The sequence below is a fragment of the Artemia franciscana genome, chromosome 3, assembly GCF_032884065.1.
Source record: "Artemia franciscana chromosome 3, ASM3288406v1, whole genome shotgun sequence".
Taxonomy (NCBI): Eukaryota; Metazoa; Arthropoda; class Branchiopoda; order Anostraca; family Artemiidae; genus Artemia; species Artemia franciscana.
This window is the reverse complement of record NC_088865.1, coordinates 23396783-23412211: the sequence shown is the minus strand read 5'-3', so window position 1 is coordinate 23412211 and position 15429 is coordinate 23396783. Positions and strand designations below refer to the sequence as shown.

General features: G+C 35.8%; 1 protein-coding gene across 3 annotated transcripts in view; it reads right to left on the bottom strand.

Annotated features, from left to right (window-relative positions):
- Positions 1 to 7380: 7380 nt before the first annotated feature.
- Positions 7381 to 15429, bottom strand: part of LOC136025042 (uncharacterized) — a 46858-nt gene continuing 38809 nt past the window's right edge. For 2 of the 3 annotated variants that reach the window (XM_065700711.1, XM_065700712.1), the window contains exons 8-9: positions 12018 to 12254; positions 7381 to 8892 (exon numbers count right to left, since the gene is read on the bottom strand). In XM_065700711.1, the coding sequence (XP_065556783.1) occupies positions 8816 to 8892; positions 12018 to 12254 (314 nt within the window). In that variant the 3' untranslated portion in view covers positions 7381 to 8815. The remainder of the gene's footprint in view (positions 8893 to 12017; positions 12255 to 15429) is intronic. The other variant, XM_065700713.1, reaches the window with a different exon arrangement.

Here is a 15429-nt window from a genome sequence, read left to right as displayed (position 1 = left end):
TAAAGGAATTATATCAAACGTGCATTAAAAATAGCAAAATAAATTAATCAAAGAGTTGTATGTGACAAGATTTTTCACTCAGCGAAACGATCCCAGAGGTTTTGACAATGTCAACGACATAATGTTTGATTCAAACTACCCTTAAAAGTAAAACATAAAATAATAGGTAACCAACATTTGCAGACTACTTAACCCACAGAAAAAAACAACAAAATTCTAAATTTGACTAACTTCATTCAACTCATCAACCGGGGATAAGGAACCAACTCCCCCCAAAACACGATATGCACATACATACGTATTCACATACACCTACTTATTAACAAATTACGTCTTCATTAGGCATTCCTTTTTTTTCTTTTTTTATGTTGATAGGTGAAGAGATAGATTACAATTTTTACCAAACTTTAATTAAACTATTTCTTATTGAAAAACCCGATCTCTTGGATTTAATTAGCGGCTAACGGACCATCCACCGCCTCCTGGGCTGTCGACGTGAATCCAATACCTATAACAGCTGAGATTCATAAAAATACACAGGCAATGCCTTTTTACGATACTGAACAACAAACAGAACTGACTGAAACATTACAAACTGGTTAACTGGAAGGATATTCAATATAACATACATTCTCTGAGTACTTGATTTGTTTGGTAACGAAACAGGAGATGCAACATATTCTTTCAGTACTTGTAATACTTTATTCTGTTATCTCTGGAGTGGCAGTAAGTAGCTCCTAAATGTATTCGAATAAACAAGTGGGCAATAATTAAGGCAAGAATGTACTAAGCTAAAATAGACGGACCTCAAGAGTAAGTGTTTTATAAATGTATTCGAATAAACAAGTGGGCAATAATTAAGGTAAGAATGTACAAAGCTAAAATAGACAGACCTATTATTATAAGGTAAAGTGAACTTGAAGTGACGCATCATTCCAACATTTCTGCTTAATTTCAACTGAAGATGACTGATATGATGCTTGAATGACAGGATTTCATCAATCAGAATTTCTAAATAATGTACAAAGCCAACACGCTCAATAAGCACGTTGTTTGAAGTCTCAACTGACTGGAGTCGAGTACAAGAAGTTGAAGTCCGATAGTAAATAATAAACTTCGTCTACTCAAAGTTTGCTGGCAGGCGATTAGACTTAAACCACAACATAATTCTATCAATTGACTGACATATATTTTGCCGAAGTATCAGACCTTTGGATCCAGAGACACTACACCCGTATCATCAGCAAACAACGCTGTAAGTCCCACATCCTTTGACGACTAACTCAAGTCATTGAATGTTTGTGAAAACATTCAAATCTTGAAACTAAGCAGTTATATAAAAATGGTAGTATTATTTTTCTTAAAAATGTTATTTTTCTTTATATTGATTTCGTCTTGGGTATTTAGGGTCACTTTTTATAGCTAGCTTCAAAAGTTTGTACCTTGTGACCTGGTAGGGCGGGATAAGCTTAATGTCTCTGGAATGGGATGCGGTCAACAACTCAAATATATATTTTTTGCTGTAAAATTGTCACATTTTTTCCAAATACTGCCCTTTATTGTTGTTTTTATAGATGTTTTATAGTGGACTTGTTTGTGTTTTCTCCGGATTAAACAGTTCTCTTCGGTAAAAGTAGTGAAAAAGGGAGTTTCTAAGTTCAGATCTTTTTTTACTAATTGAATGAAACCATAAAGGATGAAATTAAAAAATAAAGGCTTTTTACTAAACTGAAAGCCTTTTCTGTCAGTTGTAAGTAACTTTCGGAAAATGGAATAGTTGTGGGAAAAGTCAAGTCATTGCCAATTGTAGAAAAAGCCAAGACAGATTGTCCAATTAAGTGGGCATCAAGTCAAGGTTAATTTTACCCCTTTGATTGCCGTTGTTACTGTCTCTAAGACTACTCTAAATAGGGATCCAGGAAGATATTTTGAAGCAACCGAGTTAAGTTCCGCCAAACGAGGAATAGGCTGATCTCAAACTTCAAGAATATTCTGCTAAGTAGACGAAACCTTCAAAATTGGATGGACAGTTCAAACATGAGACAGAAAAAGTGCGTCAGGCTTCAGACTTTCGCCAGAAATCAAGAATTTAAAAATGAGCACGAGCATAAAGTAACTCTGAACACAAAATTCACATTTGTTTTAGATTATTGAAATAAGGAACAATTAAGACTCTTCGAAGACGTCATCAGAAAAATCACAATTTACCATTTTTTTATTGCCAACTTGGAAAGTTACATGAAGGAGATGCAATAATGGGTGTCCAAGCCAAATCAGGGTCAGGGAAGGCCTTTTTAAGCTCACGGCTCTTTTCCTACTAGGGACGTAAGGAACGCTTGAAAGACTATCTCAACATAGTTTTTGATTTTCCTAGAATCCTTCCCATCCTATAAGTAGGGAGCTTCTCATTATTCCTTTGTTATAGAGCAAGACCATGTAGATTTTCCTTGAACGAAATTCATGTGAGGAAATTTTATCACACCTTATAGAAAACTGAAGGTTTCTCCGCCCTTCCCTTGTGTTTAATCTAAACTGCATACAATATGAGATATTATGTAACGGTTCTGTCGTATTGCCCTGCGAAAAATGTGTTGGTTCCGCTATTTTGCTATCACTCTCTACTCCAAACCCTTGAGAACTCACATAAAAGTGCTGTGAATTTTGACAGTCAAGCTACCTATCCACAATTTAATTTGCTTCTCATTGAAAAGACCTTTGTTGGAGAATTGAAGTAGTGATGGGCGACCATATTTCCTGTTGATCTGTCGAAAATAATTAGCCTATATACTTATTTAATCTAAGATAAACCTTATAATACTACCTTGAATGCTTTAAATAAAATATTTTTTTTTGAAGAAAACTCAGAGAATTTTTTGTAATTTAGACGAGGAACTCAAAATAAATTATCAATGGCTCTGCTTCGTCACACGCTCTCCATTAACTTGATTACTCTTAATTCTCCTGTCTGAGCTCTTCCTAGACTAATTTAGAAGGAAAAGGAATGTTTTCGAAATAATACATTGTTTTCTTTCATTGGCTTTCTTTTTAACGTAACACCCAGTAATAATGATGTCACTATTAGATGAGAAGCTTATGTTTTATTTTTGGACTCTGAAACCTGAACTCAATTTTTCTTATACATATCATTGTAATTATTCCATATTTTATTAAGAAAACGATGAAGATAAGTAAGTAAATAAATTTGAAAAAAGAAAAACAAGCCAGATCTTATTGAAAAAAAGCACATAATTAACAGTTTTCTTACAGTAAAGCATTTTTCTTGGAAACAAATCATTTTGTTTGCGAAATTTATTTTTTATTTATTCAATCTTACGGTCTCAAAATTTTTTTTAAGTCTCAGCAAATTTTTAACGCATAATTAGTACAAAACTATGAAAGTTTTTTATCTGAATTCAAAATGGTAAATTTAATGAGATTTTAAGCTTTCATTTTAATTACTTGCTAATTCAAATATTTTGTAGGCTGAAGACTTGTTCAGAGGATTGTTACGAATATCAGAGGCAAAATTTAATTTTTACTAGCCTGATCCACAGAAATTAGCCAGTCTGGTACCACTGCCAGTACTATCTGCAATTAAACGGATTGTAGCTACCCCCACTCTACAATTACTCTACTGTGATAAAAGCCTTAATATTTAATGTTTCAAGTCTTGCAGAGACTCACTTAAATAATTTCAAAAATGAGTTCCTTCAGCCTATACACGTCGAACTCAAGCACGGATCCAGAGTGTTACTTAGCACGGTTTTCAGATTAGAAATATTTGATGCTTCGAGCAATGTTGCTTATGTAATCATTGACATATTTCTAAAAGATTGTACAACATTTGAGACTCGTGAGTACTAATCTTGAAAGAAACTAAATTGAATTTAGCTGAGGTAACTAACCAAAACTGAGCCATTGCAATTAGGTCTAATCATTTTATTCTTCTTCGAAACGGAAAGATGGCACCTACAATGATCGAATCTGCCCAATCATTGTGCAGGAATAGGACAAGACATATCTTGCATCCTTTAAAGTTTGCTGGAGAGTAAAGTTAACACGGGGACCTTTTTCTTAATTCATGAATCTAAATAAGTGGAAAATGACGATTTATAGCTGAATTTTGTGGATTCATTTTAGTGTGCAAAATGAAAAAAAAAGACTAATAATAGCGTAATATGGTGCAAAAAGCCGTTGGTGGTACAAATGCAACATACGGTAGATACAACTTTTTGGAAGTTTATTCTTGGAATTATCTTGTACTGCAAAATATGGTACAAGTCTACGCACTGAATACCACTATCTACAGAGCAAACATGCCATTCTCAAGAAGAAATATGCTTGTGATTCGACAATGGAAGTCCCTATAGACCCTCTGTGAACTTAAAGGGTTGAGATAAGTAGATTTAGGCAAGTTATAAAAAGTTGTAGTATTTAGTTGGTAAATTACATTATGGTACAACCTGTGGCAAACTGACTCTTAGCCCTTAGTGGCACCTCAGACGGAAATTTATCTGAGCTTAAGCCAGCCCACGAGATGGAGGCTGATAATGGAAAAAAAAACCTTCTCGGACTATTTAACTTTAAAGTAGGCACATACACTTTTTATGTGTGTGTGTGTGGGGGGGGGGGGGGCAGGAGATATATTCCTGAAAGTCCAAGCTCGAAAAAACCACAGATAAAAGTTAGAATAAGTGGAGGTTATGAGCTAAAATTGAAAGATGTTGGAGGCATAGGTTTTAAGGCCCCTCACCCCAACACGTTACTTTCTGTGAACACAGCACCGGCAATTTACTTCCTCTTAAGCTTTGTTTGAAATGACAATTCTGAAAATTACGCAAATAAGGCCACTCACCTGAGTGTTTTGAACACGCCTCGATTTTTTTTTGAGGGGGGAGGGAGAAGGTGGGGCTATACTAATATGCAATTATTTTTGCTATTATCTGGGTTGATCTAAAAAGTAATCAGATTAACGACACTTCTTGACTACAAAGGTCCCTTCGTCGGCCCTGCAGTGTGTTGCTACAGCCAGGTTCGATCTCTGGGTTCTGTATTGCTAAGGTCAAACCCACTCGGCCGCTACAGGACATCTGAGTTGATTTGACTGTCGATCTGAGGTCTATCGAAATTTGAAATTATGCAAACATATTACCGAATACGGACAAACCAGTATAATAAATAGGAAAGAACCCAGATTCAAAAGAAGCGTTTTCTCGAAAAGAAACTAGGACAAAAGAATGATTGTTTGTCCTATCTTTATGGTATTGTTTGCTTTTATAGTTTATCTTATTTATTCCTATCCTTTTTCTTCACATCATCTCTTTTTTAACATAGATGAGTACTTTATTAGAATGTATATTTATTCCATGATCATTGAGTTTGGATAAAAGCAACAGTTTTTAGGGCATTTGGTATTTACCAAGTGACGTTTAGCGATCGCAAATTCTGTCGGTCCTGGTTTTGCTAGTTTAGGCACTTCCAGATAAGCTAGGGCAATGAAATTTGGCAGGCGTATCAGGGACCAGACCAGATTAAATTAGAAATAGTCGTTTCCCCGATTCGACCATCTGGGCGGAGTGGGGGGAGGGCTAATTCAGAAAAATGAGGTATTTTGACTTACGACTGGATGATCGAATATTAATGAAATATGATATTTACAAGGATATCGTGTCTTAGAGCTCTTATTTTAAATCCCGACCGGATCCGGCGACACTGGTGAGAGTTGGAGGGGGAAACCTAAAATCTTGGAAAACGCTTAGAGTGGAGGGATCGGGATGAAACTTGATTCCTAGAAGTCCCAGATACGTGATTGACATAATCAGAACGGATCCGCTCTCTTTCGGGGAGTTGGGGGGAGGTTTAATTCTGAACAATTAGAAAAATGAGGTATTTTTAACTTACGAAGAAGTGATCGGATAAAATTTGTTATTTAAAAGGACCTCGTAACTCAAACCTCTTATTTCAAATCCCGACCGGATCCAGTGTCATTGGGGCGAGTTGGGGGGGGGGGAATCTTGGAAAAGGCTTAGAGTGGAGAGATCAGGATGAAACTTGGTGGGAAGAATAAGCACAAGTCCAAGATACATAACTGACATAACCGGACCGGATCCGCTCTCTTTGGGGGAGTTGGGGGGGGGGTATTTCGGAAAAATAGAAAAAATTAGGTATTTGTAACTTACGAATGGGTGATCAGATATTAATGAAATTTGTGATATTTAGAAAGATCTTGTGCTTAGGAGCTCTTATTTTAAGTTCCGACCAGATCCAATGACATTGGGGGGAGTTGGAGGGGGAAACCGGAAATCTTGGAAAACATAAAAATTGAGGTATCTTTATCTTACGAATAGGTGATCGGATCTTAATGAACCTTGATATATAGAAAGATCTTATGTCTCCGATGCTCCATTTTCAATTCGAATCGGATCTGAGGACATGGGGGTTAGAGGGGGGAAACATAAATCTTGGAAAACGCTTCGACTGGAGAGATCAGGATGAAACTTGATGGGAAGAATAAGCACAGGTTCTAGATACGTGATTGACATAATTGGAACAGATCCGTTCTCTTTGGGAGAGTTGGGTGGGGGGTGGGGTCCGAAAAATTGAGGTATTTTTAATTCAAGAACGGATGACCGAATCTTAATGAAATTTCATATTTAGAAGGAACTCATGTCTCAGAGCTATTATTCCAAATCCCGACCAGATCTGGTGACATTGGGGGGAGTTAGAGGGAGAAACCAGAAATCTTGGAAAACGCTTAGAGTGTGAAGAGATCGGGATGAAACTTGGTGGGTAGAATAAACAAATGTCGTAGATACGTGATTTAAGTATATGGACTGGATCCGCCCTCTTTGGGGGAGTTGGGGAGGGGTCCAGTGCTTCGGCGGGTTTGGTGCTTCTGGACGTGCTGGGACGATGAAAATTGGTAGGCGTGTCAGGGACCTGCATAAATTGACTTGATAAAGTCTTTTTCCCCGATTCGACCATCTGGAGGGCTGAAGGGAGAGGAAAAATTAGAAAAAACTAGGTATTTTTAACTTACGAGGGGGTGATCGGATCTGAATGGATTTTGATATTTAGAAGGATCTCGTGTCTCAGAGCTCTTATTTTAAATCCCAACCGGCATTAAGCCTCTGATTTTCCTTTTAAATCAATGTATTGATTCTTAGAATTTTGCTAGAGTTCATGCCATTTGAGCTCTTGGCTCTTTGCTCTTCCAACCTCGGCACAAGTGCCATATGAGCTCTTAGCTCTTGTTAACGTATATAACCAGCTGTCATTGCGAGTCCCTGCGGCAGACCTTTTTTCTATATTTTTCCAATCGATGAACTGAATCTAGAAGTGAGAACTGCATAAGGAAAAGGCCAACTATAACAGCATTCGTAATTTCGATTGTTTTTATTGACATTGAAAAGAATATTACATCCAACATGCAATTAGTCACTGCGTATTTCAGAAAAATAAAATGTCACAATTTTTCGTTTTGACATAATCCAACCTCGCACAATAATAGGCACATAAACATATTGTTCGAAACACAAATTACGCACACTTTGATTATCAAACATATTTACAGTAATTTTTGAAAATACAATAATTTTTCACAGCTTCTAGTATAGAGGGGAATTTTCAGTAGACCTATCAAGTTCTGAGACTCGAGTTATTTTGAACTACGATTACACTAGCAAAACGGTTTTTGTTACGCCATTCAGGAAATTTAAAAAAATGGGTGACAATGTGTCAGAGGCGGTTCCAGACTTGGAAAAAAGGGGGTGGAATATAGCTGCCCCCCTCCACTTTTTCTGACATCTGATATTAAACTTCTTTTATTTTATATTTTTACACTCCTACGGTATACCTAAGCCCCCCCCCCCCACCCGGATTATGAGGCCTAAAACCACTACCGCAATGGGTCTGATGATTTTTTAGATTTTAAAAATTAACAACACTGGTTTTTAGCTTCAAGCTCTTCTAAGGGAAAAAAAGGTACAACCCCTAAAAACACCAATTATGGAAATTTCTCATAATTGTTTTTTTTTTTTTGTTATCTACAATGAAAAAAACCGAATATTTCTCTTTTACAGGTTTCGTTTTCACAACCGAGATCAATTTATTTATTTAAGAAAATAACAGAGAAAAGTTATCCAAATAGCCCCCCCCCCAAAAAAAAAACCTTCTTCTTTCTTCATTCTAGGAATCGTTGTGACAAAACTTCACTATGAATATACATACTTAAAAGCTGGATTTTAAGCGTCCCTTTTTTTCTATCAGCTAAATATTTTCAGATTATTTTAAAATTAATCGATTGAATTTTATTTTAAGTTGACTAGATTTTCTGCCAGTTTTTCTTGTCTAATACAATTTGAAACAGACTTCTTATTAAATAGAAAAAAAACACTTAATTCGTCCTTTGCCTCCCCCTCCCCTTTACCCCAAACATTTCAAACTATACTTCAGCAATAAAATTTTGTTGCAAGATACGAAAAGTAGGATAAGAATATATACGCTTCGGTTCTTATTTCCTTCTTTCTAGCCAGTCACCCTCTCTCAGCACATTCATTGCCTTTTATGACCCAATAATATGCAACTGCAAAGAAGATCGTTTGAAAGGTTCTCTTAACTGGATACAAGCAAAGCTTACAATCGTTCAAATAGTTAAAGATAGATGCACATAATGATTGATTTCATTATGAAAGATAGACATTCCCCCCTTTAAGAAAGCAAGAATTATTCCTTTCCTTTTCATGCGCCTCCTACTGCTAAAAATTCGGAGAAAAATTAAAAAACTTAAAAATAAAAGAAGCCTTAAAATAAAAGCTCAGCTAAGCGGATCATTCGGCGAAAAATGTCCTTCCCAAGCGTCTTCTCTTTGTTTGGCTGCCATCTTCTTGTTTGCTGCAAATATTCATTTAAATTAGTTACATACCAAGATACAGTTTCACATAAAACCACTGCAAAAAATTATACTGAGACAGATGACGTTTCTGCAATCACACGACAACTCACGACAACAATTTTAATCTGCAAACAAATTTTGGCGAATCAGCAGAAGCTTTCTATTAACAGTCCTTTGTCAGAATTTTTGTTAGATTTTAAGGCGAAGATTCAACCGTAGATTCCAGGGAGCTTTATTGACTTGGAATTTACCTTTATACCAACTATGAGCCTTTATATGCGAGTTCCACTATTAAAGGGAAACAGGTCCACAGATCAAACAGTCGGGATATAATTTCTCAAGTAGAATGCATAAACCATATCACTTAGATTTGTTTATAGGGCTATGCAATATTTTTGAAATAACTTAGTAGTTGAAAATTCCAGGAATAATAATAATCAATGAGCTAAATAGCTGGCAGAGTCTTAGTCGCTAGTTTTATTATTTCAATATCATCAAGTAAAACCGAGCTCTTACTGGTCTTCCTTATTGATCAGCCTCTGTCTTGGGCTGTATGAACTACGACAAGCACAGTACATCGAGTTCGAGACTGTAAGCGGTGCTACGTTAGGTAATAGAAAGTGCTATCGGATGTCAAGATGAAGGTGATTCAGAGGTTCCAATTAAAGGGAGGGGCGATTTCAACCATTTAGATTTTGAAAACTCTGATTTTTTGTACCTTCAATAAAAAAAAAAACAATAACAAACAAACAAAAACAATCCTTGAAAAGGCTCTTTTTATATTACTGTGAATTGGCGGTAAAAGGCTCTCTCTTTAAATTACCGTGAATTGGCGGTAAAAAGCTCTCTCTTTAAATTACTGTGAATTGGCGGTAAAAGGCTATCTCTTTAAATTACCGTGAATTGGCGGTAAAAGGCTCTCTCTTTAAATTACTGTGAATTGGCGGTAAAAGACTATCTCTTTAAATTACCGTGAATTGGCGGTAAAAGGCTCTCTCTTTAAATTACTGTGAATTGGCGGTAAAAGGCTCTCTCTTTAAATTACTGTGAATTGGCGGTACTGGCTGATTGGAATAAAAATAGAACAGACAATCTGCTGTAGTTAACAAAAGGATGTTTTAAAATGTTTCTGTTTCTGTCTTTTTCATTAGACATAAGAAAGTATGCGTTTGAAAAAATTAAAATTTGTGCCATCTTTTCTTAAATTCTTTCCCAGTGTTATGTTATAGAAATAAAAAAAAATTTATTGCCTTTCTTTATGAACAGAATGACAATTTTAATTCGACAATTATCTTAGGCACTACGATTGTAAATTAAAAAATCAAAAGCGAAATTGAAAGACAACTGTAAACCTGGATTGTCAATGGAATGCTCAGGTCATCAGACAAAAGTCAATTTCACAGCTCAATTGTGAACAGAGAGGAAACAGGAAACTTGTTATCGTTAGAGTTCATATAGTAGGCCCGTGATTAAACATGGCTCGCCAGTTTATGTCGAAGTCGCATTTCAGTATTCTAGATTAGTAAAACTTTCAAGAATGAATCTTTGACATGAGCCAAAGTCGCTCCCGTCAAAGTTGTTTGTGAGATTTTAACTCTGCCTCCTCCAAACTAAGAAGTCTTGACTCATTCAAAATAAAGGGCGATTGGGCCCAATCAGGCACCACCTTTGAAAGGGTCCCACCCAACAGCATCAAAATAAACAATTTTTTTTTCGACCCTGTGAAATAGCCTCTGGTTGACAATTTCAATAAGTGTTGCTTTTGGAGAGAGACAGTTTTCCATGCTAAAACCAATAAAAAAATCTGATGTCAACAACAAATCAGAATGATTGGCTTGGCAATTGCATCAATTGAAAGTAAAGAATCGAGGAAATTAGATTTTTTAATCAGTTTTAGAAGAATATATAGAACAAAACTTAAACATATATTCATTCATGGATTCATAATCAGTGATGTAAATTTCAAAAGGAATTTTCACCAGCTTCACAACATCTAGAGGACAAAATAATTTAAGTAATCTCAAAATGACAACAATAACGTAAGTTCAAAATAAACAAACTGGACCATCAAATGAGACAAAATAAAGAGAAAGAACTGAGAAATGTAAATGTACAGGTGAAAATGAACAACATAGACCATCAAAAGTGACAAGACCAATCCGAGCAACTAACTCAAAGGGGATTTAAAAATGTCTGAAGCGATGATAAACTAAAATAAAGAACAAAGAAATATGTAGCTGGAATACTTACGAAGACAACAATGACAACGAGTCAAAAACGAAATTGAAGAAAAAAGAAATATGAGGTTAAAAGATAAGTGGCAGCGAGAATTACAATGACTCAAAACGAAACTGAAGAACAAAAAAACATGCGGTTATAAGACATTCTGGCAATGAGGATCAAAATGAATCAAAAGTGAAAATAAAGAACAAAGAAATATGCGGTAAGGAGATAAGCGACAGAAATAATAGGTAAGGAGGTTAGGAGCGAAAATATCAGACCTCCATAGAAACACTAATAACATACAGTTACAGTCACAAGCCCAAAAATTGTGACAAACACTCGGTTTCAAGTGTGGACAAGCTCTAAAATCAACCAGCTTCTATAGTCACTAGATGCTTCTATGATCCTAATGGGACAAACTGGCCAGACCTATTAAGGGCATTATTCAGGGAAGCGGACTCTCAGCTTTACAAGCCCATGCATTTAAAAATTCATGCAATCTAATAAGTTTGTACCAAATTTCCAAGAGGGTTTCCCAATGCCTTGAGGGAGGGTACCACGTCCCTTTTGTAAATAGTGGTTCACCTGAGTTCAGGGTTTCAATACATAACCACTTACTACTACCAATTATAACATGGAATTTTCTTTCAGCATATGTAACATCCTTGATGTAATTGAATACTTGATGTGATGATGTAATTGATGTAATTTCAAGACATCCTTGATGTCTTGAAATTCCTTTATAACAGTTTTGATCGTTTAAGAAAATACAAGACAATTGCGACTTACATCTGTAAATGAAGAAAAGAAGAAAAAGAAGAAATACAGAGACACTAAAAGGGGATGATGAAAAAGAATATTGTTACAGAGTAGAAAAACATAAAATATTATACAACAAAACCTTTTGCATCCCTCAACTTCTGTGCTTCCACTTTCCTCTGCTCTGGCGAGAGATTGGACTTCAAGCCCAGGGCACCAGTGACTAGTCGCCTAGCCGCTGAGGCCGTTGTAGCAGGACGTGGTTTATAAGGCAGCAGAAATTCAGAAACTTTCCTAGCTTTCAATTTTGATTCGCGTGAGGCTTGGGCTAAAGATCTTGCTTTGGCCATAGGGTGAATCAACCTGAGAGCTTCTAAAGCTAGAAAAAAAAACTTAAAGAACTTAACATCTTTCAAATCATCAACAAAAGAATAGCAAACATTTAGTAAAGAGCGATGTATTTTCCCTGCATTATTTTTGTTTTGTTTAGCCTCATCGTACAGAACAGATGGCAGCTGAAACTTGAGAAAGGTCTTATTTGATCGCAAATCAAAAGTCCTAAAGGAAACAACCCTTTATTGTATTTTCCGTTCTTTCATCTTCTGAGATAAAAAAAAAAACCTGGTGAAAGGTCCTAAACTGAAGGTCTTGAACCCCCCCCCCCCGCAACTTCGAACAGATAAACACGTTTTATCTTTTCTGACCATCCAGAGAAAGTTTAAAGAGTTGTGATTCGCTGATGTTTTTTAGGCATAAAAATCATTAAGATCACCGTATGATTGCCCTATGACATTAGATATTTCTCATATTGTAGTACATTTCCACCAAAGTTGGTACTTAAGGACTTCTGAGCCGGCTCATTACAAATCTGAGACTAACATTGAAGTATTTTAAAGTCCGAAAACCAATGAAGCATATACTTTGCGAACGTTGAAAATGTTACACCACACCCATGTCCTTTCAAACACCCAGCCCTCACTAAGTTTACTTATATAGGCATAGTGGATACCTCTTTCTACTCTTGATCACTCAGGAATTATCTAGGGGATTGTCCAGAATGACTAAATATTAACAAACCATCATGATCACAGCGTAACTACCTTAGATCATTGTTTGTTTTACTGACATTGTTTGTATGTTTTTTCATTAGTAGTATTTCGGCTGGTTTAAAAATCACTCTAGCTTTTGAGGGATTTTTTTTAGCTATTTAATTTTGGATAAAAAAAACACATCTAAAAATTAATTCTAATTCTTTGAATAGACCAAATATATACAATAAAGTTTGCTATCCAACTTATAATTAAATTCTGTTTATCAACAAAATCTAGATGGATCAACGACATTTTATCTGCTGAAGATATTTCGTTGCAGAGCAGATTAATACAATCAAACAAAACAGCGATAAGCAATTTTAGACCAGAGAGGGATCAAGTTCTAAGATCAAAATCCCACTAGAATACAAATCTGATTTTGAGTAAAGAAACGAATGACTAGTCAGAGGTGCGCTATTAAGAGAAAATCACCATTTAGTTATACAGCCACTAACCAGGTGAATACACCCTTTATTTAGCTTAATCAATCTCAATTGTAGCCCCGAAGCCGCGTCTAAAACCGGCGAAGCGCTGCCGATAATATGTCAGCGATCTGCCGCCGCAAAGGCTTCGGTGTGCCAGTGCGCCCACATCATGGTCGGTGGCAGTGACGCCAGGAATTCCTAGCGACGAAATACTTTCTGAGATAACTGAGAGGCAAATATAAGGAAAAACCAGTATTTAATGGTACACAATTTTTTTTTTTTTTAAATCCTCTCAAAATGTTTTTGAATGTAATCGTCTACTATGGACCTTAGATTGTCTTTCATTTGGTTGTGTCCTCTTTGCTACAATGTTACAATGTAACTGTAGCGTAGAGATTGAGAGGTTGAGGAGTATCAACCCCCTTATTATGTAGATTAATTAATAAATATTTAAATTATGATGTTCTCTACTTTCACACAAATTCTCTTGTATATTTGATTTCCATTCATTTTCACTATCATACTCATTTTAATACACTCTTAGCTTTTACGCCAAAGTTTAACTTTTTCACTTACAATGCTTCTAAACTGAAGGAAAGTCCCTGAAAAAGTGTCTTCTTAGTAGTTTTTCAAATGGGGCCTGAAATGCCAAAATCATCATTTTTATCCTGTTCTGCATCCTCACTGCCCTAAAATCATCTGATTAAGCAGTTCTTCTTGATCATCTTTTCTAATACTTCTGTGCAATTATGCAATAGTGGATACCGTCCCTAAATTTTATACAGAATGTGTAACTTTATGTTTAGAGACAACAGTGGCACCATGTGGCAATGGGCCTCTAAAAATAGGACGGTATTCATATAGCTTTTCAGAAGTTCCAAGTCAAATTGGCTATCTCCTAATTTTCCGGCAGAGTTAGGCCAAAATTGATATTTATCTATTTGGAATTGCCTTAACTAGGAGATTTTTAAATACAATTATTATCGTTAAATTTCATTCTTTAGAGCTTCAATTACTATTGGTGCAAGTCATGTGTATGTAGTTTTGTCTTTGTTGCCAGAATTTCTAAATGTTAAACGTGTTAAATTTATCTAAATTTACGAAAACAAACATCTGTTTTTGAAAAGGGAATCTAAAGCCATTGGAGTCCTGCTTAAACAGCAGTTAAACTGCTTAAAATTACTTACGTTTTGGTCACTCGAGCCTTGTCTTAGTGTTTATTGTTTTTTTTTCTCGTCGGAATAATAATAATAGGGACAATATATGTGAGATATTGTAATTACAACGTTCCAATATTAACTAGTAGTAGCTCTTGGCGGTTCCAGAAAATTACAGCTTACTCTGCTAATTGTAAAAAAAAAAATAGGAAAAATGAAAGTTAGCTTTACTGAGTTAAATCTTACAGACTCTTCTATAGAGATAAATAATCAGAGCTATTAGGCTGTGGATATAGGTTTAATAGCTATATTCTGTTGAAAGTACTATATTCGAAAAATTGCGGTGGCGTTTGCTTGTTCATTTTCACCGCTTTACAATTTTTACATTTTTCACCGCTGTTGTTTTTTATTCGTGGATACAACACTCGTGTTAACTGTAAAGCTTAAATGTCAGAGCTTGAATGCAGACTTTATATATTTCACGTGTCTGTATAGTACACAATTAAAAAATTTGACACCTAGTTTTTGTTGTTGGAAGAAATATAAATTGTACTTGACTTGAACAATTTCTGGTGAGCTCTGAAATTAAGATATGGGTATCTCTTATTTATTTTAGTTGCAGTTCTGAAAATCAAAAAGGCGGTTTAGTACAATCTTTGGCCGTCCTAGCCGAGCGGTTAGCATGCTAGAATTAAAATCCTCTATCCGTGAGGACAGGGATTTGAGCCCCGGTGTCGCTGGTTATTTGGTTTGGAACGGGGATCAATGGCGTGACTCTGTGAGTTTGGCCAGAGTCGACGCAGCTCTAAATGAGTACCTGGAGAAATATGGGGAAGGTAACATGAAGGGTGTGCAACAGCACAGATTGGTTGGCCCCCGAC